The sequence below is a fragment of the Helianthus annuus genome, chromosome 4 (assembly GCF_002127325.2).
Source record: "Helianthus annuus cultivar XRQ/B chromosome 4, HanXRQr2.0-SUNRISE, whole genome shotgun sequence".
NCBI lineage: Eukaryota > Viridiplantae > Streptophyta > Magnoliopsida > Asterales > Asteraceae > Helianthus > Helianthus annuus.
In genome coordinates this window covers 144,448,109-144,475,362 of record NC_035436.2, presented here as the reverse complement: position 1 = coordinate 144,475,362, position 27,254 = coordinate 144,448,109, and the positions used below count along the sequence as shown (strand labels likewise).

Genomic DNA, 27,254 nt, shown 5'->3' with positions numbered 1-27,254 from the left:
TTCCTTGCTCCAAAATTCTGCAGAAAGATGAACACGGGGCCGTGCTCAATGAGCACGGGGCCGTGTCCAGAAACTGTTTAGTCTTATAAACTATTTTTGGTTTATTTTTCGTAGAATGGCGAGTGAAAACAGCGAAACATCATCCGTTCATTCCTCAAACAGCCGAAGGGGAAGGAGGCCCTCCGTTGAAGCCACACTTGTGCACTACGTGATAGCACTAAGAGAGGCTCTCGACGAAATGACGTCCGTAGAGGAGGTCCTCATTGACCGTATCAACGATCTTACGATGGGATTGGAAAGCAGCTTCCAAGAGATTAACCTTTTGCACCAAAGGTTAAACATTTTGGTGGCACCTCCCATGGAACCAGTCCTTCCACAACAAGACTGGAACTTAGCACTCGGTATTAACAACCCTACCGGGTGGGGAGACATCCCCGCGGAACCTCCTATGGAAATCCCACAAGAAGTCCCGGCGGAAGTTGAAACTCCTCAAACAAATGCAAACGAGCCTTCCTTCCTCCTTCCAAGGGAGGTAGAGGAGTGGCTTGCCGACATATGAGGAAAAACGTGTCCGAAAGATGGAGCTCTACAAAGCCTTATCTAACCAAGATCAGTAGATTCTTGGAAATTTTGCTAACATTAAAATAAAACATAGGGCTAGAACTCCATAAGCTTACTATCTATGTAATTTTTTTTTATGTATTATCTCTCTATTAGCAATGTTATGATGGTTTTTATGATTTATGGGCTCGTGGTGGTAATGGATGAAAAAGGGAACGAGAAAAAATGGAACCATGCAGAAGAACAGAACAAACCGACAAAAATCTCCATAACAGAAGGCTCCACACGGGCCGTGCCCAACCAACACGGCCCCGTGCTGAGCCCCCTGCAGGAAATCACCCAGTTCAGGTAACTGGACACGGGCCGTGTTCAGCGAACACGCCCCCGTGTCCAGGCTTCTGTCTCACTTCTATAATTTTTGTTACTGGCACTTGACCACGGGGCCGTGCCCGGTCAACACGGGGCCGTGTCCAGAGCGCCAGTAACACAAATCTTTGTTTTTAAACACACTTTTACATATTCTAATCAACCAAAAACTTTATTTTTGGACACATTGAGGACAATGTGTAAATTAAGTGTGGGGGGGATGTTAAAACCTTGGAATTTTGCAAAATCCTAAAACAAGCCTTACACAAAACTCTATTGGAACCGCTAAACACCCCAAATTTTTTCAAAAACTTTTTCATTTTTTTTTTATTATTTACTTGTCTTAGTTTAAGTTGGGAATAACAAGTTATAAAAGGGTTATATTTTTACAAACTTACAACCGATAGCGTCGTGATAAAAAGAACTAACATAAGAAAATTATGAACCGGTATAACAAGTCTAGCTAAAATTCGATTATATATGCTTGGTCACACTAAAAACCCATTCCCACAAAAAGTGAGTTTTGAGCCTTTATTGAGCATAAAAATACACATATTTAGATTAAATGCTCATTTTTCGTTTCTTGTGTGAATAGCCGCTCGGTCTTTACAAATCTAGAACTTGCCACGACGATACATTCCCGGTCCTTACCAACTTAAACCCAAGTAAGTAAATGATGGAGGCATTAGGACTAACTATTTTTCTTTCAAAACCATTATTTTTCATTTTCTTACCTACCCAAAATCCCCCTAGAAAACCCCTTTGAGCCTAAACCTTTCATTTCATTACCCCCAAAACAATTTTTTTTACCCACCAAAAACCTTTTTCATTTTTTCACCTTTATTTTAGTAACAAACTCGGTTTTTCATAAACATACCCTTTACGTGACGAAAAAAAAAAAAAAAATGAAGTCAAAAACAAACATAAGCTACAAAAAAGCTTGTTTGGAGAAATACTTCAAAAATAAATGTCACCAAAAATAAGGTATTTCACGAAAACCGACACTTGTTACGATTTTCGCCCTTTTTACTAACCACTAACCAACCACCCACCTTTAAACCCAAGCCTTCACCCCAAAAGACCTCTTGATATTTACAAAGGTAAAAAGTTAAAAAGGAGGAGGATTGATCGCTTGGCAAGCATATGGAGAATGTAAATCCGTGCCGCTCTCGAGCGATTCACTTAAATATACACCTTCGGCCGAGTGATTGAGTGATCTCCCGTGAGGTATGTGAACTTGTATATAAATGGAATTTTAATAAGGCATGCTATGCCCAAATAAGTAGTTTATCTTATGAAAAGTTCAAAATAAGCCACGACGAATAAGATTGTAAATAAAATAAAAATAGAACCTATACAAACCTTGGATTCCCGACACTCTAGGACAAGTTAAAACTTCTCTTCTACCTATTCCATTTGGGAGTGTAAGCCACATTAAAAGAGTTTTGCTTGAGGACAAGCAAAAGTTCAAGTGTGGGGGTATTTGATGTGTGTAAAATGCAACATATAAAACACATCAATTAAGGCATAAAACTAACCCTTTTTAAGTACTAATGTTGGAAAAAGAGTGTTTTTGTCTTCCTTTTGTATTTTCAGGATGAAATGAGCTCAAAATCACAAAAGAAGCAAAAAGACCACTAATTCTACCATAAATACAAGAAAAGGAACAAAAGTAAACTGCCCGGACCCTCAACGGCACCTCCCAAGACAAAGAGAAGAGAACAGAAGTCTGAACACGCCCCGTGTCCAGTGAACACGGGGGCGTGCCCAGGAAGCAGCAGAAAAGACAAACCAGTAGAAGCTTCCATTGCTCACCACGGGGCCGTGCTCAGCGGACACGGGGGCGTGTTGAAAGTACAGCAGGCGCATTAATTGTAATTCGCAATTACAATTAATGAAGAGAGAGAATGTCAGACGGGCACGGGGCCGTGTCCAGCGGACACGGGGCCGTGTCCAGCGTTCTGTTCAGCCTATAAATAGAGGAGCTTGGTTTCATTCTCTCTCATCCCTTGGCACACCACCTCTCTCACACTTCATCCACCACCCATCACCACCATAACACCATCATCCACCACCATCATCCATTGTCCATCATAGAGTGTGTGAGTCGTCTCGGGATCCAAGATTGATCGTAAGAGTTCTTGACAATCAAGGCCATGTTTGCCTAAGTCTCTTACATCACTTGGTGAAGACAAGTGTTTAGTATAATACTTTTTATTTTTAATCTTTTGCACTTTTTATTTGGTTTTGTATTAATGACTTTAATAACTAGTTACTTATGTTGAAGGTGATCTTTCCTTATCGTTTGTCCGTGGTGTCTTGGCATTATTTTACTGTCTATATAAAATAAAAGATTTTCACCATTCATATCTCCACGGTCTATATGGAGGTATGTTGGCTACCTGGTCGGGGGTTAAGGGAACGGTTTGGTAAAGGTCTTGCCCTTGTTCAGCGTTTAGAGGTCCTGCTTGGGACCTGGGTCAAATTTAGTAGGATCTCCTTCAATGCCCATAGGTATTGGATGGCGGGGATCCAAACTCTTTGACCCCCTCATAAGCTAACTACTATTAATACTATAACCCGGCTATTTAGGACTGTATCCCTGCTGACTCAGACTACTTAGCCGAGGGTAACGTCACCGCCGAAAACGGGGCCTACCATAATTTGCATTAATAACTTAATTCATTATCTTTCAATAATCCGACCCTTTAGGATTGTATCCTTGCTGACTCAAACTACTGGGTTGAGGGTAACGTCACCTTCGAAAAAGGGGCCTACTACAATAACTAAGATAATCTCTTAAACAAGTGCAAAAGTGCGAAAATAATCAAAGGTTATACTAATACACGTGTCGGATCCAAGTGATTCATCTTGTCTATCTGTTTTTTATTTATTTTATTTTTCAGCATTTAGTTAGTTTTTATTTTTCTTAGTTTAAAACATTTTTCTAACTTTTTGATTTGATTAGACGTTGAGGATAAACCGGTATTAAAAGCTCTTGTGTCCTTGGACGACCTCGGTATCTTACCAACACTATACTACGTTCACGATGGGTGCACTTGCCCATATGTGTGCTTAGTGTTAGTAAATATCGTGTTTTATAAATTTAAAACTTGGCTAAAAGTGTAAAAAGGGCTTAAATAAACATTTAAAAACATATATACACTAACACGCATCAAGTTTTTGGCGCCGCTGCCGGGGACACAAGGATTTTAAGAAAGTTAGGAATCAACGGCCTAATCATCTTTTTATTTTTCTTTAATTTTTAGGATTTTTTTTTGATTTTTCAGCTTCTGCAGAGCTCAGCACGGGGCCGTGCCCGCTGAACACGCCCCCGTGCCCAATCATTGGAACTGGCAATCCTGTTTTATATCAGACAGTAGGCTGAACACGGGGCCGTGTCCACTCAACACGCCCCCGTGCCCAAGATTCAGTTACTGAAAACAGAACCGTTTGATCCCGGCGGTTGGTAACTTCTGATACAACCATGAGTAATAGTGATTCTTTTTACTTTCGGCACTCTTATGGTTTGTGGTGTCAATTATGTGGGGGCGAACACGAGGAATTAAAATGTTTCTTCCTCACTTATAGGCCACACTATATAGACCCACCAATTCCTTGTAGCCTTAAGAGGGGCGAAAGTAAAAATAAACACTATTTCTCCCTCGAATGCGCCCAACCGGATATTCTAGGAGATATGCTCCTTGACGAGCTATTTCAACTAGAAGAACTACTTCTAAATTGGTCAAAAGAACTTAGGAAGGATTTCTTAGATCCATCCCAAGATGATGACCATGAGGAAATGTTGGAACCGCATTCTGACAACCTCGTTGCTCCCGAAAATACCTTTCTTCCTAGACAAGACGTGGTCGATAGTCGTCCCCGTGCCGATTGTGCCGTGAAGGACTCCCCATCGACCTCGTTCGGTGCATACATAGACCTGAGCGATTCGGCATACACCTTCTTTAACGAGAGCCCGGGAAAGGGTTGGACTTGTCCACCTAGAATGAAAATAGGAATTACCCTCACCGACAACCTCTTGCGTTCTCGCCTTAGTATAGGACAATTAAGGTATCTTAGGCACTTTGGGGTTGTTCCAACAAGTCAGGAGCCACCCGATAAGAATTAGCTCCTTAATAAAGACAAAACTTCATAAATCAGCTTTCCGACACGGGGCCGTGCTCGGCCAACACGCCCCCGTGTCCATCAAAAGATTCCCTTCTGATCATGACGTCAGAATACGGACAAACTGTGTCAGAATTTTCTCTGCACACGGGGCCGTGTCCAGCGGACACGGGGCCGTGTCCAGCAGGCTGTCGTTTTCTATAAATGCAGCCAAAAATCCTGCACATTTGGACCAACTTGGGGACAGAGATTTGAAGGAATCTTCTCTCAAACAATCCTAGGTAAGTCTAAAAGAAGTTTCCAACAAACCATCTTGTCCTTTCCTCTTCTAGACATTTCCTTCTTCTTCATCTTTCTTCAAGAACTACCATGAAAAGTTTGAATTTTCAATCTTTGTGGTAGGGAACAATGAGTTTTGATCATAGAATCTTGGTAAAAACATGTTATGTAACATTGTTTAAAGTTATTTGCTGACAAAAAGCTTGCATAAACCCAGAAAATAACTTAAAAACCCAAGATTCCTTGCTCCAAAATTCTGCAGAAAGATGAACACGGGGCCGTGCTCAATGAGCACGGGGCCGTGTCCAGAAACTGTTTAGTCTTATAAACTATTTTTGGTTTATTTTTCGTAGAATGGCGAGTGAAAACAGCGAAACATCATCCGTTCATTCCTCAAACAGCCGAAGGGGAAGGAGGCCCTCCGTTGAAGCCACACTTGTGCACTACGTGATAGCACTAAGAGAGGCTCTCGACGAAATGACGTCCGTAGAGGAGGTCCTCATTGACCGTATCAACGATCTTACGATGGGATTGGAAAGCAGCTTCCAAGAGATTAACCTTTTGCACCAAAGGTTAAACATTTTGGTGGCACCTCCCATGGAACCAGTCCTTCCACAACAAGACTGGAACTTAGCACTCGGTATTAACAACCCTACCGGGTGGGGAGACATCCCCGCGGAACCTCCTATGGAAATCCCACAAGAAGTCCCGGCGGAAGTTGAAACTCCTCAAACAAATGCAAACGAGCCTTCCTTCCTCCTTCCAAGGGAGGTAGAGGAGTGGCTTGCCGACATATGAGGAAAAACGTGTCCGAAAGATGGAGCTCTACAAAGCCTTATCTAACCAAGATCAGTAGATTCTTGGAAATTTTGCTAACATTAAAATAAAACATAGGGCTAGAACTCCATAAGCTTACTATCTATGTAATTTTTTTTTATGTATTATCTCTCTATTAGCAATGTTATGATGGTTTTTATGATTTATGGGCTCGTGGTGGTAATGGATGAAAAAGGGAACGAGAAAAAATGGAACCATGCAGAAGAACAGAACAAACCGACAAAAATCTCCATAACAGAAGGCTCCACACGGGCCGTGCCCAACCAACACGGCCCCGTGCTGAGCCCCCTGCAGGAAATCACCCAGTTCAGGTAACTGGACACGGGCCGTGTTCAGCGAACACGCCCCCGTGTCCAGGCTTCTGTCTCACTTCTATAATTTTTGTTACTGGCACTTGACCACGGGGCCGTGCCCGGTCAACACGGGGCCGTGTCCAGAGCGCCAGTAACACAAATCTTTGTTTTTAAACACACTTTTACATATTCTAATCAACCAAAAACTTTATTTTTGGACACATTGAGGACAATGTGTAAATTAAGTGTGGGGGGGATGTTAAAACCTTGGAATTTTGCAAAATCCTAAAACAAGCCTTACACAAAACTCTATTGGAACCGCTAAACACCCCAAATTTTTTCAAAAACTTTTTCATTTTTTTTTATTATTTACTTGTCTTAGTTTAAGTTGGGAATAACAAGTTATAAAAGGGTTATATTTTTACAAACTTACAACCGATAGCGTCGTGATAAAAAGAACTAACATAAGAAAATTATGAACCGGTATAACAAGTCTAGCTAAAATTCGATTATATATGCTTGGTCACACTAAAAACCCATTCCCACAAAAAGTGAGTTTTGAGCCTTTATTGAGCATAAAAATACACATATTTAGATTAAATGCTCATTTTTCGTTTCTTGTGTGAATAGCCGCTCGGTCTTTACAAATCTAGAACTTGCCACGACGATACATTCCCGGTCCTTACCAACTTAAACCCAAGTAAGTAAATGATGGAGGCATTAGGACTAACTATTTTTCTTTCAAAACCATTATTTTTCATTTTCTTACCTACCCAAAATCCCCCTAGAAAACCCCTTTGAGCCTAAACCTTTCATTTCATTACCCCCAAAACAATTTTTTTTACCCACCAAAAACCTTTTTCATTTTTTCACCTTTATTTTAGTAACAAACTCGGTTTTTCATAAACATACCCTTTACGTGACGAAAAAAAAAAAAAAATGAAGTCAAAAACAAACATAAGCTACAAAAAAGCTTGTTTGGAGAAATACTTCAAAAATAAATGTCACCAAAAATAAGGTATTTCACGAAAACCGACACTTGTTACGATTTTCGCCCTTTTTACTAACCACTAACCAACCACCCACCTTTAAACCCAAGCCTTCACCCCAAAAGACCTCTTGATATTTACAAAGGTAAAAAGTTAAAAAGGAGGAGGATTGATCGCTTGGCAAGCATATGGAGAATGTAAATCCGTGCCGCTCTCGAGCGATTCACTTAAATATACACCTTCGGCCGAGTGATTGAGTGATCTCCCGTGAGGTATGTGAACTTGTATATAAATGGAATTTTAATAAGGCATGCTATGCCCAAATAAGTAGTTTATCTTATGAAAAGTTCAAAATAAGCCACGACGAATAAGATTGTAAATAAAATAAAAATAGAACCTATACAAACCTTGGATTCCCGACACTCTAGGACAAGTTAAAACTTCTCTTCTACCTATTCCATTTGGGAGTGTAAGCCACATTAAAAGAGTTTTGCTTGAGGACAAGCAAAAGTTCAAGTGTGGGGGTATTTGATGTGTGTAAAATGCAACATATAAAACACATCAATTAAGGCATAAAACTAACCCTTTTTAAGTACTAATGTTGGAAAAAGAGTGTTTTTGTCTTCCTTTTGTATTTTCAGGATGAAATGAGCTCAAAATCACAAAAGAAGCAAAAAGACCACTAATTCTACCATAAATACAAGAAAAGGAACAAAAGTAAACTGCCCGGACCCTCAACGGCACCTCCCAAGACAAAGAGAAGAGAACAGAAGTCTGAACACGCCCCGTGTCCAGTGAACACGGGGGCGTGCCCAGGAAGCAGCAGAAAAGACAAACCAGTAGAAGCTTCCATTGCTCACCACGGGGCCGTGCTCAGCGGACACGGGGGCGTGTTGAAAGTACAGCAGGCGCATTAATTGTAATTCGCAATTACAATTAATGAAGAGAGAGAATGTCAGACGGGCACGGGGCCGTGTCCAGCGGACACGGGGCCGTGTCCAGCGTTCTGTTCAGCCTATAAATAGAGGAGCTTGGTTTCATTCTCTCTCATCCCTTGGCACACCACCTCTCTCACACTTCATCCACCACCCATCACCACCATAACACCATCATCCACCACCATCATCCATTGTCCATCATAGAGTGTGTGAGTCGTCTCGGGATCCAAGATTGATCGTAAGAGTTCTTGACAATCAAGGCCATGTTTGCCTAAGTCTCTTACATCACTTGGTGAAGACAAGTGTTTAGTATAATACTTTTTATTTTTAATCTTTTGCACTTTTTATTTGGTTTTGTATTAATGACTTTAATAACTAGTTACTTATGTTGAAGGTGATCTTTCCTTATCGTTTGTCCGTGGTGTCTTGGCATTATTTTACTGTCTATATAAAATAAAAGATTTTCACCATTCATATCTCCACGGTCTATATGGAGGTATGTTGGCTACCTGGTCGGGGGTTAAGGGAACGGTTTGGTAAAGGTCTTGCCCTTGTTCAGCGTTTAGAGGTCCTGCTTGGGACCTGGGTCAAATTTAGTAGGATCTCCTTCAATGCCCATAGGTATTGGATGGCGGGGATCCAAACTCTTTGACCCCCTCATAAGCTAACTACTATTAATACTATAACCCGGCTATTTAGGACTGTATCCCTGCTGACTCAGACTACTTAGCCGAGGGTAACGTCACCGCCGAAAACGGGGCCTACCATAATTTGCATTAATAACTTAATTCATTATCTTTCAATAATCCGACCCTTTAGGATTGTATCCTTGCTGACTCAAACTACTGGGTTGAGGGTAACGTCACCTTCGAAAAAGGGGCCTACTACAATAACTAAGATAATCTCTTAAACAAGTGCAAAAGTGCGAAAATAATCAAAGGTTATACTAATACACGTGTCGGATCCAAGTGATTCATCTTGTCTATCTGTTTTTTATTTATTTTATTTTTCAGCATTTAGTTAGTTTTTATTTTTCTTAGTTTAAAACATTTTTCTAACTTTTTGATTTGATTAGACGTTGAGGATAAACCGGTATTAAAAGCTCTTGTGTCCTTGGACGACCTCGGTATCTTACCAACACTATACTACGTTCACGATGGGTGCACTTGCCCATATGTGTGCTTAGTGTTAGTAAATATCGTGTTTTATAAATTTAAAACTTGGCTAAAAGTGTAAAAAGGGCTTAAATAAACATTTAAAAACATATATACACTAACACGCATCACTAATCATGCTTCTACATTTAAACCCGTACAAATATTTGACACATATTCACTATCCTCGTATAAACATGTGATAATTGTGTTTTTTATTGATTAAACACCTAACTTCATGATATTAATAGTTAGTTATATACCTAACATAATAAAATATGTACAAACCTGATCTAATATATCACAATTATATTAATATACATCAATAAAATAAAAAAAAGGAAATATATACAAAGCCTACTAACTTGCGGCTGCAAGTAGTATGGCTAAAAGTGTTTGGTTAATTTTAATTAATAAGGACACCCTAAATTCACAACATAAGTCATTGTTTCGTTGTTTTAATTATTACATAATAGTGTCAACTAATATACTATAATCTTTATAAAAAAAAAAAAAGTAAGTAAATGACAGTCAACAGCCTTGCGGCCAAACACTACAACCAACCATAAAAACTCTTCTCTTTTAAATAACCTTCCATATAATATTTTAGTGGTTAGTAATTGTACAACTAACCTATAATATATTAATAGGTAAAATACCTTAACTTATATGTTAACTAGGAAAAAAAAATTAAAAGACATTTATGGATGAAACAGCCTATTCGGTCGCAGGTCCAAGGCATCCACATTATCCTTTTTTTTTTATTAAGTTAACCCCCCAACTAAACTCTTAAATGCCACCCAACTTAACCCTAATCTTCCTCCTATAAATACAACTTAATCTCAGCCTCCTTACCACTTTACAAACTCAAATCTTACTCTCAAATCATCCAAAATCAAAGCTAAACTCTGAAGTTCGGAAAGAAGCATGCACCTTCACTAAAGTGAGTATAACTCACTCAATTCTTGTCCGATTTACTCCATTCTTTTTCCTATGTGCTTGGATTGACCTTAGCTTCGATTCCATGGGTTTTTCACAGTAAACAAGTCACTGGAACTCCGGCAAAAAGGCTCCAAAGTCCACTGTTCATTTCTGATTTTCATCTAATTTTTACTAAACTTGTTCAACTTGAGTCTAACTCATCTCAAACCTATGTCCTTATGCTTATAACCACTTCTATGGTTAGTTAGGCTTAAAAACAAGGTTGAGACATACAAAATCAGAGGTTAATCCTCAAATACTTTATGTTTTTGTTTAGGGTTTTTGACCCACAAGTGGTGTTCAAGCTTCAAGCTTGATAAAGGTGTGATTGTGGACCAACTTGGGTTGTCCAACATAGAATCCTCACATTACTTGATGATTTCTCATAGTGTAGATGTTTATTATTCTTGTATTAATATTAGTTCATGACCCTCCTTGTATGTTTTTACATCAAGCGTAGTGGTGAACCATAAGAGGTACCTAAATGGAAGCTTGTTCTTCCTACCTCCTACATGAATTCTATGACACAATAGAGGTACCTAAATGAAGATTAATCTTCTACCTCATGCTTGATTATTGGACTAAATAATACATATAATACTTATACGTATATTTACCATTCGAATTCTTGATGGTGAACTTGTGTTCATTCGTCAAAGTAGTAGAAATACGTCATCCAAGACATAAGACTTGTTACGATTCTAATGAATATACTACTCATGAAAACATTAACCCTTGAGGTTTCATAGTGTCAAGAACAAGTACTTGATGTTGAAGGATGATTACTTTCGTATACATATGTTCTCGTGTTTTAATTTCTTAAATCCTTAATCTACCGTTAATCTCCGTTACTCATACACCTTGTTTCTTCGCATAGAAGGACTTGGTGTTCCAACCTCCTAATCAACAACAACCCACTCGCGGATTCACAAGTAGAAGGCTTGCAAAACCGTGAGTATACTCGTAACCCCCTTTTTATGTTACCACTTTTTGGGGTGTAACATGTTTTACTATTAAACTACACTTAAACTTATTCTTTATGCAATGCACAAAACAATCCTTATACATGAATACTACGTTATGATACTTGATGCTTACGTGGACCATACTTATGTGATATGTTTTAGTCATTAGCTCTCACGAGCCTCCCTTCGACATGTATAACGCTATAGGAGTAACGCACCGCCCCCCTTAAACTTGGGTCATGTTGAATTAATTAAACTTTCTTGCGTAAACAGAGGTTGGCTAGAAATATTGCATACCACGCTAGGTTGATCTCGTATAGACTAAGTTGCCATGTGGATTCGTTTTAAACTTTTATACTTATACTTATACTTATGCTTAAACTTGTATACTCGTCTTTGCTTTTGCATTGAACTTTATTTTAAACATGTTACAGGTTGAGGATGATGATGCTATGAAATGAAGTAGCGTTGATGCCTAGATACACATATAGACGTTTAGGTTTAATCGTTGTATCAATTTTGATTATGTTGTATTGTATTTCTTTTAAACTTGACGTTATTTGATTTCTTTGTAATGTTGACAAATGAATTATGAAATGAAATCGGTTTATTAAATATTGTCACAAATAGCGTTATGATGTCTCTAGCAATCTTCACACTTCGTCTCATCCCGATGTTTCCGCCATTGGTTGGGGTGTGACACTCTCTCTCACAGATCTCTCTTTCTCTCAGGTCTCTCTCTCTATACGGTCTCCCTCTCTCACAGATCTCTCTCTCTCTCTCTCTCTCTCTCTCACAGGTCTCTCTCTCTACGGTCTCTCTCTCACAGATCTCTCTCTCTCACAGATGGGTTTGGTGGTGGTGGGTTTTGACGATGGTGGTGGTGGAGGTGGTGGCGGAGGTGGTGGTGGCAGGGGAGAAGAGGAAGAAGAAGAAGGGTGTGTGTGAAGATCTGATCTGTTTAGTGAAGCTATTATCCATAGCTTTTTTTAAGCTATTAAAAGCCATTTTAAGATCTTTTTTTTAACAAACACTCTTCAAGTGCTTATGTCTGCCCGCCCGCAGACATAAGCTCTTTACAGACAATATAAGCAAAAACAAACAGAACCTTAGTGACACCTACCGTGTGAAGAACCCACTAGTATTATTGGAATAGAAAGCAAAGAGACGGAATTTGTTCTCTTCTCCAATAGAGCCTTAGTGACGCCTACCGTATTGCACAAGCCAACACACTAGTGCTATTGGAATAGAAAGTAAAGACACAAAATTTGTTCTCTTCGTGTATTTCGTGATAGAGAGAGAATGGTGGTTTGTTTAGAGAGAGACAGAGATAATTAATATATAATATTTTCATTTTATTTCTTTTAACATATTTTTTAAATAGTAAGATAAAAAGACAATATTACCCCTCGTTTGGACAGTCAAGCTAACCATTGTGTTCCCAAGTTTAATAAATAAAAGAAAAGAAGAGAAAATGAATTAAGGAGAGAAAAGAAAATGAGTGGAAAGAAAAGATTTATTTAAGTATCGTGTTCCCGAGTTCGAGAGAAATGAAAAGAAAACTAAAGATTTTATGTGTTAAAAATGTTTTCCTTCCAAATCTCTCTAATTTGGAAGGATCTAAAATGAAGGAAAATTACCTAAGTTTTCATTTCCTTTCTTTTCATTTTCTTTCTTAAAAAAACTCTGGAACACGATATTTTTTTAAGTCCCTCCAAATCCTTTCTTTTCTTTTGTTAAATGAAACTCGGGAACACAACGTTAGTGATGGGATGTCCACCACAAGGTTTCATTTAGCAAAAAGTAAAAGATAGAATGTTAGATTACAATTTAAACCAAACCACAGGGTGACAAATTATACTTTACTCTGAATATAGATTTTTAATGACAAACAAGCATGTTGGTTAGATCCAACTTGATATAGACAGGGGAATAAGTTTTTATATTTACATAATTATATGTTACGTATTTTGTGTACATAAATGATTTCTCCAACGATATCAAATTATACTTGATAAATTGAAAGTTTTTTAGTTATTGAATTCATTGTTAAATTCTATATTTTATTAAACCCTTACCCTTACTATTTCAATAGTTACTAAATATCTGTTATCTAACTTAAGTCTCACTTCAAAATAAATAGATATTAAATCATATGAAAAAATAGTATTGAATTTGATAAATCTGATATATAACGGTGAGGGTGCGTTTGCCGAAAATACCCTTCCACCAACCAATACAATCGCGTCACGTCAACTACCCGAATACCATAACTCGCATACCACTCTAGCGGCGACAGTGTTCCCACCTAGAAAAACCCCAACCTGCAGGTCTCTATCTCCTCTCTACACACATCACACGTGGCTTTATCTACCCTCAAACCCAACCTGCCCACCGTACCCGAGTGGGCGACGGCTTTATACCCTAAAGAGGGTTCAAACCGGAAACCCTACCCGAAAGGCGCCCCCTCCACCCTAAGGCAAGAAAGTTAAAATATAAAGAATTGAAAGTCGCTTTAGTAGCACTCTAATAATTAGATAACCTTATGTTTTCTGTTCTTGATATTTTTATGTTAATAGATTTCAACGAATACATATCGTATGTGCAAGACATGATGGTAGCAAGCGATTGAGATGATAACATGTGGTCATGTTAGGTAAGAACATAATTATAGTATGGACCAAGTAATTATGAGAATGGAACAACCAAAAATGGTACTAGTTATTTGAAAAAGTAAAACAATTTCTAGATTTCAAGAATTTCTTGTAGAAGAAAAAAATGATAAAGGGACTCATTATTATGAACTTTAAAATGCACTAATTAAATAGTAATTCACTTATTCATGTAATATGGTGATTAAGAAAGTTAAGAGATGACATTTGAAACATCCGACAATATATAAGGTTTTATTTATTGTTAAAGTTGTATTAGTGATATATGCTCATTAGTGTTAATTTTATTGTAGTGGGCGTTTAAATAGAAAAAAATAATATGCTTATAGTAACATTTGATGTAACTCTGTAAGAATGTGAAAAAACTTGGTAATAAAATTTTGATATAAAAATAAATGACTGATATATTCTTCTAAAGCCTAACACGTTTATTCTAGAGCTCAACACGTTAACCAAATTCATATTAATTAAAAAAGTTTTTCTAATCATAAAGTCTTAACAGGTTTATAGTTTTAATTAATCACAACGCGAATCTAATAATTTTGTGAGTCACCCACACTAAATGAGATACGTTGAATGCAATTCAAATGCTTAATTAGTAATCAATGAAACAAATCTAACACCAAATTCCCTTTAAAACATAGATATTTATTAATTGAGTTAAATGCTTGGTTGGTCCCTGTGGTTTGCAAAAATTGCAGACTTGGTCCTACTGGTTTACTAATTACATACGTGGTATCAAAACTTATCAAAAATGAACTCGGTTGGTCCTCAGCCCTAACATCAGTTAAATATCTCTGTTAAAACACATCATGTGCTTAACACATGAGGGTAATTTAGTCATTTCAGTATAGCTCATTATAAAAAAAAAGTTAAATATCTAGTTGGTCCCACCCCACCCCCTTTTTCTTCCCTAAACCACTACCACCATCTCATCTCCTCCACCTAATACCCACCACCATCAAATCCCCAAATTCTTCATCAAAGTTGCAGAGTCTGAAGATGTCTTCTGTGGAGTCTCTTGTGTCTAATGTTAAAGATGATATGGAAATACCAAGCTCTTTTAATGACTTACCCATAGTTTAATCAGATGGAAACTATTCAAGCCTTGAAAGTGGGGAGCTTGATCGAGAAGGATTTGAAAAGAATGATGAGGTGTCTTCTATGTCAACTGAAGATGGCCATTTTATGACTCCATCCAGTAAAGATTTAGATAATGTTGATGATAAAGTTGATTTAAGTTCAGAAAGTGATAGTGATCACGAATTCCGGTTATGTACGGGTTAGGCGTGACTCCAAGCTGTAGAAACGTGCACGAGTCTGAGAGATTCGGTAAGATTAGTGAAGGCACCTATGGCGTTGTTCACAAAGCTCAGGATATGAAAACCGGTGATATTATGGCGTTAAAGAAGGTGAAGATGGCTGGGGCAAGAGAAGGTTTTCCTGTTACTGCTTTAAGGGAGATTAACATTCTTGGAATGTTACAACACCCGTCCCTTGTGGAAATGAAGGAAGTTGTTATGGATGACTTTGAGAAGGTGGTGGTGATGGATGACTTTGAGAAGGTGGTGGTGATGGGTATTTGATGAAGAATTTGGGGATTTGATGGTGGTGGGTATTAGATGGAGGAGATGAGATGGTGGTGGTGGTTTGGGGAAGAAGAAAAGGGGTGGGGTGGGACCAACTAGATATTTAACTTTTTTTTTTTTTTTTTTTTTTATAATGAGCTGGACTGAAATGATCAAATTACCCTCATGTGCCAAGCATATGTTGTGTTTTAACAGAGATATTTAACTGATGTTAGGGCTAGGGACCAACCGAGTTCATTTTTGACAAGTTTTGGTACCACGTATGTAATTAGTAAACCACTAGGACCAAGTCTGTAATTTTTGCAAAACACAGGGACCAACCAAGCATTTAACTCTTATTAATTTAAAATACATTTATAGTTTTAACTAGGGCTGTAAACGAACCGAACGAACACGAACAAGGCTATGTTCGTGTTCGTTCGTTAAGGAAATTTGGATGTTCGTGAACTGTTCGTGAACACATGACGAACAGAAGTTTGTGTTCGTGTTCGTTCGTTAAGGAATTTTGGTTGTTCGTGAACACTAACCACGAACGTAAACAAACACAAATGAACTTTAATTTTGAAAATAAAAAAAAGGCACCCTTAATCTTAAACATTGTACACAACGAAAGTAGTTAAATATAACCATTTAAAGATTGAAGGGATGGATAATATTGGGTTCAATCGATTGGAGATAAGCAAGTAGCGTGATATCAAAAGAGGGAGAGGGCCAGAGAGAGGAAAATAATACATATGGGGAAAGTAAAAAATTAATAAAACATTAAAAACTTTTAGAAAAATAAACATAAAAAACCGAACACGAACAGACATAAACGAACGAACATAAACGAACATATTACCGAACGTTCACGAACACAGTCGAACGGACGAGACCTTTGTTCGTGTTCATTCGTTAAGCTTATCGAATGAAATTTTTTGTTCGTGTTCGTTCGTTAAGCTAATTGAACGAACATAAGCGAACTTCCCGCCGAACGGTTCACGAATTGTTCACTGAACGTTCAGTTCGTTTACAGCCCTAGTTTTAACGGGCAATTAAGTTATGTAATTGAACTTTAATCCAAAAGGCAATTGGGGAAAGTAAAACTACAATCATATAATAAGAAATGATTCCAGCCCAGCTGCCCAGCTGGTTGATGCATTGGAAATGATGGGGAAGGACTCAGGTTCGACCATTGATCCCATCCGAGTTTTCTACTACAGTGCATTTACTCCAGAGGGTCGGCTCTTGTGGAGGGTGCAACTCCTGTCAAGTGGCAGGAGGCTAGAAATTTTCTCGGGGACAGCGTAACGCCCCTCTCGACCAGGCGTGAGCCCGGTTAAGACAACATAGTCCTGGTAATAAGTGGTGGTAGACCTGCGTCTTGCGTGTGTGAATTAGCCGTCTGTTGTGAAATTCATCTATAAAAAAAAAGCAATTTTGCTGGTGGTTTAAGCATCCAATCCCAATAATCACCAGTCAATCTTATCTCTAAAGACCAATTTCAAAGATTACTCCCTAATGCAACTAAAAGTTATTAGTGCTAATAACTTTATTAGTGATTGTATTTAAAAGAAACTTTTGACATTTTTCTTGCAACTTTACATTTTTTTATGTTTTGTCAAACCAAACAAACGATGTAAAGAGTTACTGTTATGAACCTATAAACTTCTATCTATTTGCATATAATAAATAAGTAAAGATTTTTTTATTTCTATTGATTAAATAATCTGAGTGAGATATTAGTAGGTACATTTGCTTGTTTACTGTTTGATTTCAATAGTTTCATTATGTATAGATTTATAAAATATTTACATGTATCATCCATGTATATCTAAATATGACATATAATATATCAATTTTCTTTTTTAAAAATAGATGTATTCCATCATAAATAAAGACACATCAAAAGTTATTATTTAAAATAAGTTACATGAGTTTGTTTCTCTCCTTCCTATGATCAAAATGAGTCTAATTTTGAACTATTTTTTTACAAATAAGAGCAATCATACACTACATTTGTAGATAAACTTGAGTCCTACCACCTTGACCTGAAGAACTAACCACATAATAAGTTTGATAACTAGATGTTATCTTCTAGGAAATAATATAGTGTTAAAAAATGACTTATACAGAGACCCCTGTCATCAAGATTTTATGTCATGCGACGGTCTTGTTGGGCATTACAACTCGGTCAGCCAGACTACATGCAAAAAAATGGAAATTCTGTTGGTTTCGGTTTCAGACAGTTATCTGGTTCTGGACAGAACCAGACCGGAAATCAAAGAAGAACAATCAAACCAACAACTTGACCTTCGGGTCGGTTTATTATATAAGTAAATGATTAATTACATCATTAATCTATTATTGTTGATATTTTTATTTACATATATAACGGTTTAATCTGGTTAAAGATGATTAATTGTATAAAAAAAGTAGAGAGTCGTTTTTTTGTAATCATAAAAGTGAAAATTAGATGATTGAAATAGTGAAATCACTAGCACGCCTTCATTATCACTCTCCATCCTTTACTCATCCTAAAGGAATACTAAATCAATAAAATATTTTTCATAATATGGTTATTCTATTTATTTAATAGTAATTTAACACATAGTTTTTTTTTAGAAAAAAGAAACTCACCTGCTCTTCTCATATCTTAAATTAACCTGTATGGTGTTGTCTTCAATTACTAAATCAAACCTTTGAATCTCATGGATCTTCATTGGTTTTTATTCTATGTTTTCCTGTTTATGAGCTACTCAAAACTCACTTCATGTGATCAAGATGGTATACTAATGCTCACTTTAGTAATTCAATTATACTTTCTAAGTTCAAAACTATTGTATTTGTGCATGATCATGCAACTTTTAACACAGGTTTTTGGAGTTTATCATGTGGAGGAACTACACATTTCGTCGATTCATCCAACGTTTCATGGGAACCCGACAACAGCTACATCACCAAAGGCAACACTACGACGGTTAACCTCAACAACACCGCCACCTCATCAACATCTCTTCGGTTTTTCCCAGACTCAGGAACCCGCAAGTGTTATAAGCTACCGATAAACTACGGCTCCATATCGTCTTTGATCCTTATTCGGGCCAACTTTGTGTATGCAAACTATGACGGGCTTCAACAACCGCCGTTGTTCTATGTTTCTTTAGGAACAGCCATTGCTGCTAAGATTAACTTAGCGGTTAAAGATCCATGGGTAGAAGAGTTTATATGGCAACCCGACAACAGAGATGTACTTTTGCTGTGCCTAAACTCGGTGCCAAACGGTGGCTATCCTGTCATTTCTTCCATCGAAATCCGACCAGTCCCACAAGGAGGCTACTACAATGGAATGGAAGGTTTTGAAACTAAGTTGCTTAGGAAACGCTACCGGATAAATTGTGGTTACACTAACGGCTCTATTCGGTTTGATCTCTACACTATGCTTATAACTTGTTCCTCTTTTAGCTTAACTTTTTGATTTGGCCCATTTAATCCGGTTGTGATAAAACACAACCCGAATTGCCTAAAATGTGATTCTTGATTGTTTCCTAAAATGTGATCATGTTAATTCCAGGTACCCTTTGGATCAATATGATAGAATATGGGATCCTGATCAAGAATTTTCGCCTTTTCATACATCGACACCGTTCAAGACCCTGGGTACTTTTAATACCTGGGGTCTAAAAGAGAGTCCTCCTCAACCCGTTCTTCAAACGGGTAGAGTTTTGGCTCGGAGAGAAGGCTTGAGTTACAATTTTTCCCTCGAGAATATTGGAGATTATTATCTTGTTCTATACTTTGCTGGGATTCTTCCGGTTTCTCCTACATTTGATGTATTGATCAATGGGGAAGTTGTTGAATCAAACTATAGTGTAGAAAGCTGGCAAGTTGGGAGTTTGTATTTCTTAAGGAAAGGAATTAAGAGTTTGAATATTACTTTTAAAGATATAAGCTTCTACCCGCTTGTTAATGCGATCGAGGTGTATGAGGTTGTTAACATACCTCCAGAATCATCTACAACCGTAGGTTAGCGTTACTTACTGTACAACCTTTCAATACTTTGGAAACATTTCTTAGCTTCTATTCTTGGAAACATTCTAAAGCATGTCATAATGTTATTATAACATGCGTTTATCCATGCCGTTTTGCAGTTTCGGCTCTTCAAGTAATTCAACAGTCAACAGGGTTGGATCTTGAATGGGAAGATGACCCGTGTTCTCCCACGCCGTGGGAACACATACGATGTGAAGGAAGTTCGGTCACCTCATTGTATGCAATAAATGTGTCAACGTTTATAAAAAATCGACTTTGTATGGATGCACTTTTTGTCATTTTAATTTATATTCCCATGTTTTTTTTCTTTTGTTTGTAGGGAACTATTTGACATCAACTTGAGGTCAATCAGCCCTACGATCGGTGACCTATCCGATCTAAAAACATTGTGAGGAACTAGAAAACAATATAACAGTAATTCAATTCGGTTTTATTAAATTTAAGTGTTCACATTTCATTATATTGGCAGAGATCTGCATAATACATCACTTACTGGAGAGATAGAAAACTTGGGCAGCTTAAAGAGTCTTGAAAATCTGTAATACTCACTAAAACTCAAGTTCAGATTATTATTATTATTATATGTTACTTAGTTCTAAGCACCATAACTCAAGCGATTTTTGGATTTAATATTGCAGGAATCTGAGTTACAACAAGCTAACGTCATTTGGCACTGATCTGGATGGCTTAATTAGCCTTCAAATTTTGTAAGTTTTGTCCTAATCATATTAACATGACGGTTATATGTTAAGCGTTCTTGTATGATCATATATCTAAAGTATCATCTCGTTACTTTTCTGTAGGGATCTAAAAAATAACAGTCTAGAAGGTCTAGTTCCCGAAAGCCTTGGAGGCATGAAAAATCTTCACCTGTTGTAAGTTGATCATCAGTGTTTTTTATTAACTAACTAAAAGAAAATCTATCTTTCTTCTGCTAACTCTTATGGATTACTAGGGTTCTGGAAAACAATCATTTACAAGGCACACTACCGAAATCATTGAACAAAGATAGTCTTGAAATAAGGTATGGATATCCTAGAAGCGGTAGCTCCAGCCCATTTATTTAAGAATGGGTTGATTCAGGTTATGTTTTAGCTTTAACGGGTCATAGTGTAAAACAAGTAGAAATATTTTAAAAAGAAACACTAAAAACCAAAACGGTATGGATTAATAGTGGATATATTTAATGCATAAAACCTCTTCAACCATTTTATTCAAAAACTTCAATTTTTGCAATCATATCTACCGGTAATTATTTCTTGAAGAAAGAGTAAAATGTCATTCTCGTCCCTCAGATTTGGCCAGTTTTCCTCATCTATCTGGATCCAAAAGGTTTGAAATCTTGCCATTTTCTTCCGGTTCGTTAACTCTAACCATTTTTCTCCGTTAAGTCAAGTCAGGGGTATTTTAATCTTTTTGTTAACTTAAAGGTCAATTCGGTCTTTTTCACGTTATTACAACCATTTAGCATAATGTACAAATATTCAAAACAAAACAAAGTACCCATGACTTAACGGAGAAAAATGGATGGAGTTAACGAGCTGGATGAAAATGGCAAGATTTTAAACCTTTTGGATCCAGATGCGGAAAGACAAACCTTTGGACGAAAGTCATGAAACTGACCAAATCTCAAGGACGAAAATGACGTTTTACTCTTGAAGAAAACTAAAACTTGTGAACAAGTTCAGGCCAACCCAAGCGACCCGTATAGACCTGGTTACACAACCCGTCCATTTTATTTTATCTAGAAACTAGACCTGATGGGAACATTTTGTGCAGAACCTCAGGGAACCTGTGTCTTAGCTTCTCCATGTCAAAATGTCATAATGCGACCGCCAATTCTTCAATTGACGCACCAAAGGTCTCGGTCTTTGACAAGAAGAAGCAAAATCTCCAGAGTCATTTAGCCGCTGTACTTGGTGCAGTTGGCGGAGTATTCGTCGTTCTTATCATTGCATTCATTTTAGTTTTCTTATACACAAGGAGAAATAAAAGTAAAGCAGAATTTAAACAGAAAGAGAGTTTGCAAACCAACATGCAGATGATGAACTGTAATGCAGCAAAAGTCTTCTCCTACAGAGAAATCAAAGTAGCCACTCGCAACTTTAAGCAGGCGTTAGGCCGCGGTAGCTTTGGGTCGGTTTACCTCGGAAAGCTTCCGGATGGCAAACTGACAGCTGTCAAAGTCCGATCTGATAAAACACAACTTGGCTCTGATTCTTTCATCAATGAGGTCAGTTAATTATCTAAACAATTTGTAAGTAAACGATTCGAAATGACCATGTGTATGATTCTGACACGTTTAAGAACGGGTGTTTTAGGTGTGCCTTTTGTCTTCAATTCGTCACGAAAATCTTGTATCCTTAGAAGGATATTGTAACGAATCGAAACATCAAATACTGGTTTATGAATATCTACCCGGTGGATCTTTAACCGAGAATCTTTACGGTAAGCCGTTAACATATCAAGTTCTGCCTATAACGTATGAACCCTACATTTCTATTGTTTATGTTGATCTTTTCTCAGGAGCAAATAGCAAAAGAGTAACATTAAGTTGGGCCCGCAGACTCAAGATTGCCATTGATGCTGCAAAAGGTACAAACTCATTTAAGCAATCTCCAGTGTTACAACTGGTATGTCATGAACTCTATACGGTCAAACTCACTTTGTTGACTTCTATAAAAAGGTTTGGACTACCTGCACAACAGGAGTGAACCACGGGTCATCCACCGTGATGTTAAGTCTGGAAATATACTGTTGGATGGAGATTTGAATGCTAAGGTTTGTGACTTTGGTCTATCGAAGCAAGTAACTCAGGCGGATGCAAGCCATGTGACCACTATGGTTAAAGGCACTGCTGGCTATCTTGATCCCGAGTATGTTTCTGCTTTTTTCTTATTTTTTTTTTTGTTAAAATCCCTATCAGTCAAGTGTATATGGTAACATAAATGTGACGTCTATGCAGATATTATACAACCCAACAGTTGACCGAGAAGAGTGACGTTTATAGCTTTGGAGTTGTTCTTTTGGAGCTCATTTGCGGTAGAGCACCATTAAGGCGAACCGGATCACCAGACTCGTTTAACTTGGTTTTATGGGTATCCAAAATTCTTCTTACGGCCTCTAATATTTTAATTATAGGTGACAAGATGGCTGGGTAACGGGTCAAAACAGGCTGCATCGTGTTGGATTGACCAGCAACACTTTGTCATTCCTTTTTTTATTGAAAAAAAAAAACCAATATAAATAATTAATGTGTTAACTATGGATCCGAAAATGATACTATTACTATAATAATCTAACCTTTTAAATAAAAATCATGTAAGAGGTTGTATGCAATAAAATAGACTTTGGGAGACTTTTGACTCGCTTGACCTTTTTTTAATAACTTTTTTATTTAACCCGTTTGAGGTGACACACAACCTAACTCTACCCATACAAGTGTGTTAAACTAAACTGAGAATTTGGGCAGGCGAGACCCTATCTGCAAGCGGGTGCGTTTGAGATAGTAGATGAGAGCATAAAAGGAACATATGATGAAGAAAGCATGAGAAAAGCAGGTTCAATCGCATCCAGATCCGTAGATAGAGATGCATCACAGAGACCGAATATTTCCGAAGTAGTTGCTGTGCTTAAAGAATCCTACAGCATCCAGTTGTCATATCTTGCAACTGGTGGACTTCCCACTTGAGATAATAATTCGCCAAAAACATCAAACTTTTAGTGTTGTATGTAAAAATACATTAAACATGTGAGTCGATAATCATGTGTATTATTTATTGGATATATATTTTCCTAAACCGCGGCAAAATATATAAAAAATGAGAGAAATCATTATAAAATAACAGCCTTGCATCTCTTGAATCTATTACCATTTTATATAAAAGATTTAGTATAATATACAAAGGACATACAGCTCTTATAATTTGAAAAAATGAGCTATCTAGCTATACATACGCTGCTGTAGTTCTTTCAGAGATGAACCAATCAAATCAAAGTATTCACTAATTGCCACTCTGAATATATTATAAAGTTTTATACAAGTTTAATGTTATATCTATCTAATCCGTGGTACCACTCGTGAATTGAGCTGAAATGATAACAAGGTTAACTAGAGTAGCGTTGTCGCAGGTATAAGAACAATGCTGTCGAAGCGGCTACAGCATACGGGAACATGGTCCATATTCCCTATTTAATTACACAAATTATTAGCTAACTTAATACTAAAAAGTAACAATAATTTTTGGTAAAAAATAAATTCTTACCACTACTGTGGCAACAGTGGCTAGGGCGAACACTGGGCGTTCTCTCAGTAAGAAACCGATTCCCAGCTGAAATGCAAAGGGAAAACAGAATATAGTGTCATTATTATTGCAAACTTGTTTAAAAGATGTTGATTATGTGACTGTAGGAGTTAAATAACCTGAATTGGAAGAGTAATCAAGCCACCACAGCAAACTCCAGCAAAGAAACACTCGGGAGATATATCCTGAAATAAACGAGAAGTTGTGTATACAAAATTCTGCTTTAAACAGTATTAATAAGCTTATGAACAACTTATGTCATTATGATGTTAAAAAGTTAAAAAGTAAACTGTCGCTGCATAAAACGACTGTTAACTTACCAGTGCCCCAGCAAAGAAAGATGTCGGATTTCTCACTCCAAGAGAAAACCGTTCAACTGCACATTATAATGTGAAATGAGTCCTCAATCAGCATTTCTAATGCATTCATCAACTTATATTAATGAATAGTTTTTTTTTTTTTTTTTTTTTGCATAAGCAGAAAACTATATCTAATTATAAACAACTATTGATGTGTTAAATATCGCGCCAAATATGTGGTCTGAACTAACCAAAACCGATGAGATTCCCATATCTTTGAACAGTGCGAGTAAGGCTTACCGCTTTGTCTTTGCTAATTCCTAGCTACAATCATGGTTGAAATTTAATCAGATTATTATTTCATGATATACATGAAGCAAGATGCATGAGAAAGTACTAACGGTATCTGGTGAAGAAACAAACAAACCTTTGAATAAACGTCATCAGATGCACCGGATTTCTTAAAAAGCCTCCCAAGGTAAAATGGTATCATATCACTAATACAAACTCCCCTGAGGTTTACTTTTTAAATTATTATATTATGCAAACTTTGCAAAAGAGCATGTGAATTTTGAGAATTATTTTAAGATATATGCACTAACCAGTATACCCACAAAACAGTTGATAATATATGTGGGGCACTTTTAGATAATGATTCAACAAAAGACTGACCCGTCCCGTCTAATGACAACATCCGTGCTAAGGAAATGCCAACCTACAATATCAAATTTCCGACATTTATAAACAACATAGTTTTTTTAATATATATGGAAGAAAAAATCACACACCCATATATTCAAAGCCTCTTCACTGATGAAAAGTCCACATCCAGCAGCCATTAGCAGCCAAAAATAGACCCATCTGACACACGCAAACAAGAAATTATATCGTAAAACAATGTCTGATTGTCTTCCAAGGAATATCACCATTAGAAACAAAGTGTAACTCGGTTATTTTAAAACGTCAAAATAAGTGAATGTAGATATACCCTGGAGTGTATTCTGGAAGTATGATTTTGTATCCGAAAGCATTGAAAGAAAAACCGAGACTGGGTACAGCAGAAGTAGATGCACCCTTAGCCAATATTTGAATTCCAGAAGTGGGCCCCTGATTGAGACATATAGACAACAGTGTAACTGTTGCAGCTATACCTAGGAGTATTGCTAGTTGTGCCAGCAAGGAACTCTTTGTAGCAGTGGTTTTCGCTTCTTGACTCCCAAGTATGACATCAACGACTTCATCTCGTCTCTCAGAGTTATCTATGTTGCTTGTAGTGTCAGAATTCTCTTGCTTAAAGCATCTAAAACTGAAGATAAATAATGAAATGTTAGCATATATGTCTAGTAAACAAAAAAAAAATATATAACTTTACTTTTGAAATAATGATTACCAAGTTATAACTAGTATGCAATTGTGCATTTCTCAACAACCATCCACTATAAATCGACATATGGAAACATATACCAGTTTAATAATAAGCTACACATGCATGTGTCATCTGTTCTCTTCATGTTTCATTAGATGAAGCAGAATTCAATAAGAGTGGTTAAAGATGTGTTTCAATCAAGTATTAAACAAGCTACACTAGTGTTTTCTATCAGTTGTACCCATGTACTACATAGGGTGCGGAGTCAACCGACAGCCACATAGTTTTTTATTTTATATGTAACGTTTTTCTAACCGAACCCTGAGATTTTTGAACTTACTTAGATTATACCACATCTATACATGTAGTTTGCCGGGCAGTGCACTTTATCCAAAAATAAATCTATACATGTTGCATCTCAAAAACAAAGCGAAAAGCAAAAAAAAAAAAAAAGTATCAATTCATAATCACTTCACTTATTCTTTCAATATGGTTATAAAACAGCGCATAACCTTTTCCTGATCATAATTACCATGTTTTCGCTCTTAGTTTTACCAGTTAAAAAGACAAATTATCATTAGTTATGTAACCTGACCCAAACCGAAAACTCTGGGACCATCCGAAAAAACCGACCCCGGGTGAGTATAAACCCTTTCATCAATTTCAAATAATAACTAACAGTGGCTTACATAAACGTAGGGTCTGAAGAGACATACAATTAATTAAAGTAGCTAGTGCAGAATCATTCATTTGCTGAGCTCATACAGAAACTAACAGTCATGCAAATGAAGACTAACTAACGTGAATTAATTTTAGCAACGAACATTGAGGGAGGGAGGATGCTAACATTACCGATGATATTTGAACAAAATTTGCCTACCACCATCAGCCAAATTAAGATTGCTGCTTGTGCGATGACTGAAGCAAAACTTGGGCGACTGTCTGTGGAGGTAGAAAGATGCAGAAAGAACGACTGCCATTAACGACAGACAGTTTTCGTGATGGGCTGGGATAACGAATTTAGTCGCGAATTTCGGAATATTTTAAATAAAGCGTGTGGTGATGACTGATGGTTGATGACTAACTCTGTAGAAGCTTCTGGGCTATTGGGTCCTTGGGCTTTGTTTTACTTTACTGGTTGCTAAATAAAATTAGTATCTCTGATATTTCTAGTTTTATGCATCAAATATGAAACGAGGTAATATTAAGTATGTTATTGTAGGTCCCCCGGAGGTTGAGGTTAAACCTTATCTTTATTATGTTTAACACACTAGCAAGTGCGGAATCCAAGCTAGAATGCAAACCGGTAGTTTATATGAGAACACAAGCTACAAAGAGAAAGGTAGACACACGAGATATCAAAGTTTTCTCTTGTATTTCAGTGGACACGGTTACAGCCCTTGACCAAACTGAAAATACGCTCTCTACAAGACTAAGTTCACTCACACTCTCTCTCACACTTACCATATAAAGTGAACACATTACATGAGTATATATATACCCA

The 27,254-nt window shown here is 37.2% G+C and overlaps 2 protein-coding genes across 2 annotated transcripts; one reads left to right on the top strand and one right to left on the bottom strand.

Annotated features, from left to right (window-relative positions):
- The first annotated feature begins 18,352 nt into the window (after positions 1–18,352).
- LOC110936529 (probable LRR receptor-like serine/threonine-protein kinase At5g48740) lies at positions 18,353–23,581 on the top strand. The gene is made up of 15 exons (XM_022178936.2): positions 18,353–18,515; positions 18,605–19,151; positions 19,303–19,754; positions 19,880–19,997; positions 20,101–20,169; positions 20,251–20,319; positions 20,420–20,488; positions 20,585–20,656; positions 20,737–20,805; positions 21,561–22,014; positions 22,103–22,229; positions 22,308–22,376; positions 22,468–22,657; positions 22,747–22,879; positions 23,254–23,581. Exons 1-15 carry the CDS (start codon positions 18,440–18,442, stop codon positions 23,470–23,472), a joined length of 2,733 nt encoding a protein of 910 aa, XP_022034628.1. The 5' UTR covers positions 18,353–18,439; the 3' UTR covers positions 23,473–23,581.
- Positions 23,582–23,812: 231 nt separating this feature from the next.
- Positions 23,813–26,816, bottom strand: LOC110936530. The gene is made up of 10 exons (XM_022178937.2): positions 26,603–26,816; positions 25,373–25,690; positions 25,173–25,245; positions 24,987–25,099; positions 24,812–24,896; positions 24,636–24,708; positions 24,406–24,461; positions 24,205–24,270; positions 24,047–24,112; positions 23,813–23,969 (listed from the first exon to the last, which is right to left on the bottom strand). The coding sequence occupies exons 1-10, from the start codon at positions 26,728–26,730 to the stop codon at positions 23,889–23,891; spliced, it is 1,059 nt and encodes a 352-aa protein (XP_022034629.1). The 5' UTR covers positions 26,731–26,816; the 3' UTR covers positions 23,813–23,888.
- Between the last annotated feature and the right edge of the window lie 438 nt (positions 26,817–27,254).

What these genes read in the sequence shown, in the direction of transcription:
- LOC110936529 (XM_022178936.2), top strand. Translation starts at nt 18,440, where the DNA reads ATGGATCTTCATTGGTTTTTATTCTATGTTTTCCTGTTTATGAGCTAC. An exon ending in GGAAGTTCGGTCACCTCATT is followed by an intron (nt 19,998 to 20,100) that starts GTATGCAATAAA and finishes TTTTGTTTGTAG; the next exon opens with GGAACTATTTGACATCAACT. An exon ending in CGTTTAACTTGGTTTTATGG is followed by an intron (nt 22,880 to 23,253) that starts GTATCCAAAATT and finishes GAATTTGGGCAG; the next exon opens with GCGAGACCCTATCTGCAAGC.
- LOC110936530 (XM_022178937.2), bottom strand. Translation starts at nt 26,730, where the DNA reads ATGGCAGTCGTTCTTTCTGCATCTTTCTACCTCCACAGACAGTCGCCC. An exon ending in ATTTTGTTCAAATATCATCG is followed by an intron (nt 25,691 to 26,602) that starts GTAATGTTAGCA and finishes ATTTATCTTCAG; the next exon opens with TTTTAGATGCTTTAAGCAAG. An exon ending in CTTCCAGAATACACTCCAGG is followed by an intron (nt 25,246 to 25,372) that starts GTATATCTACAT and finishes TGCGTGTGTCAG; the next exon opens with ATGGGTCTATTTTTGGCTGC.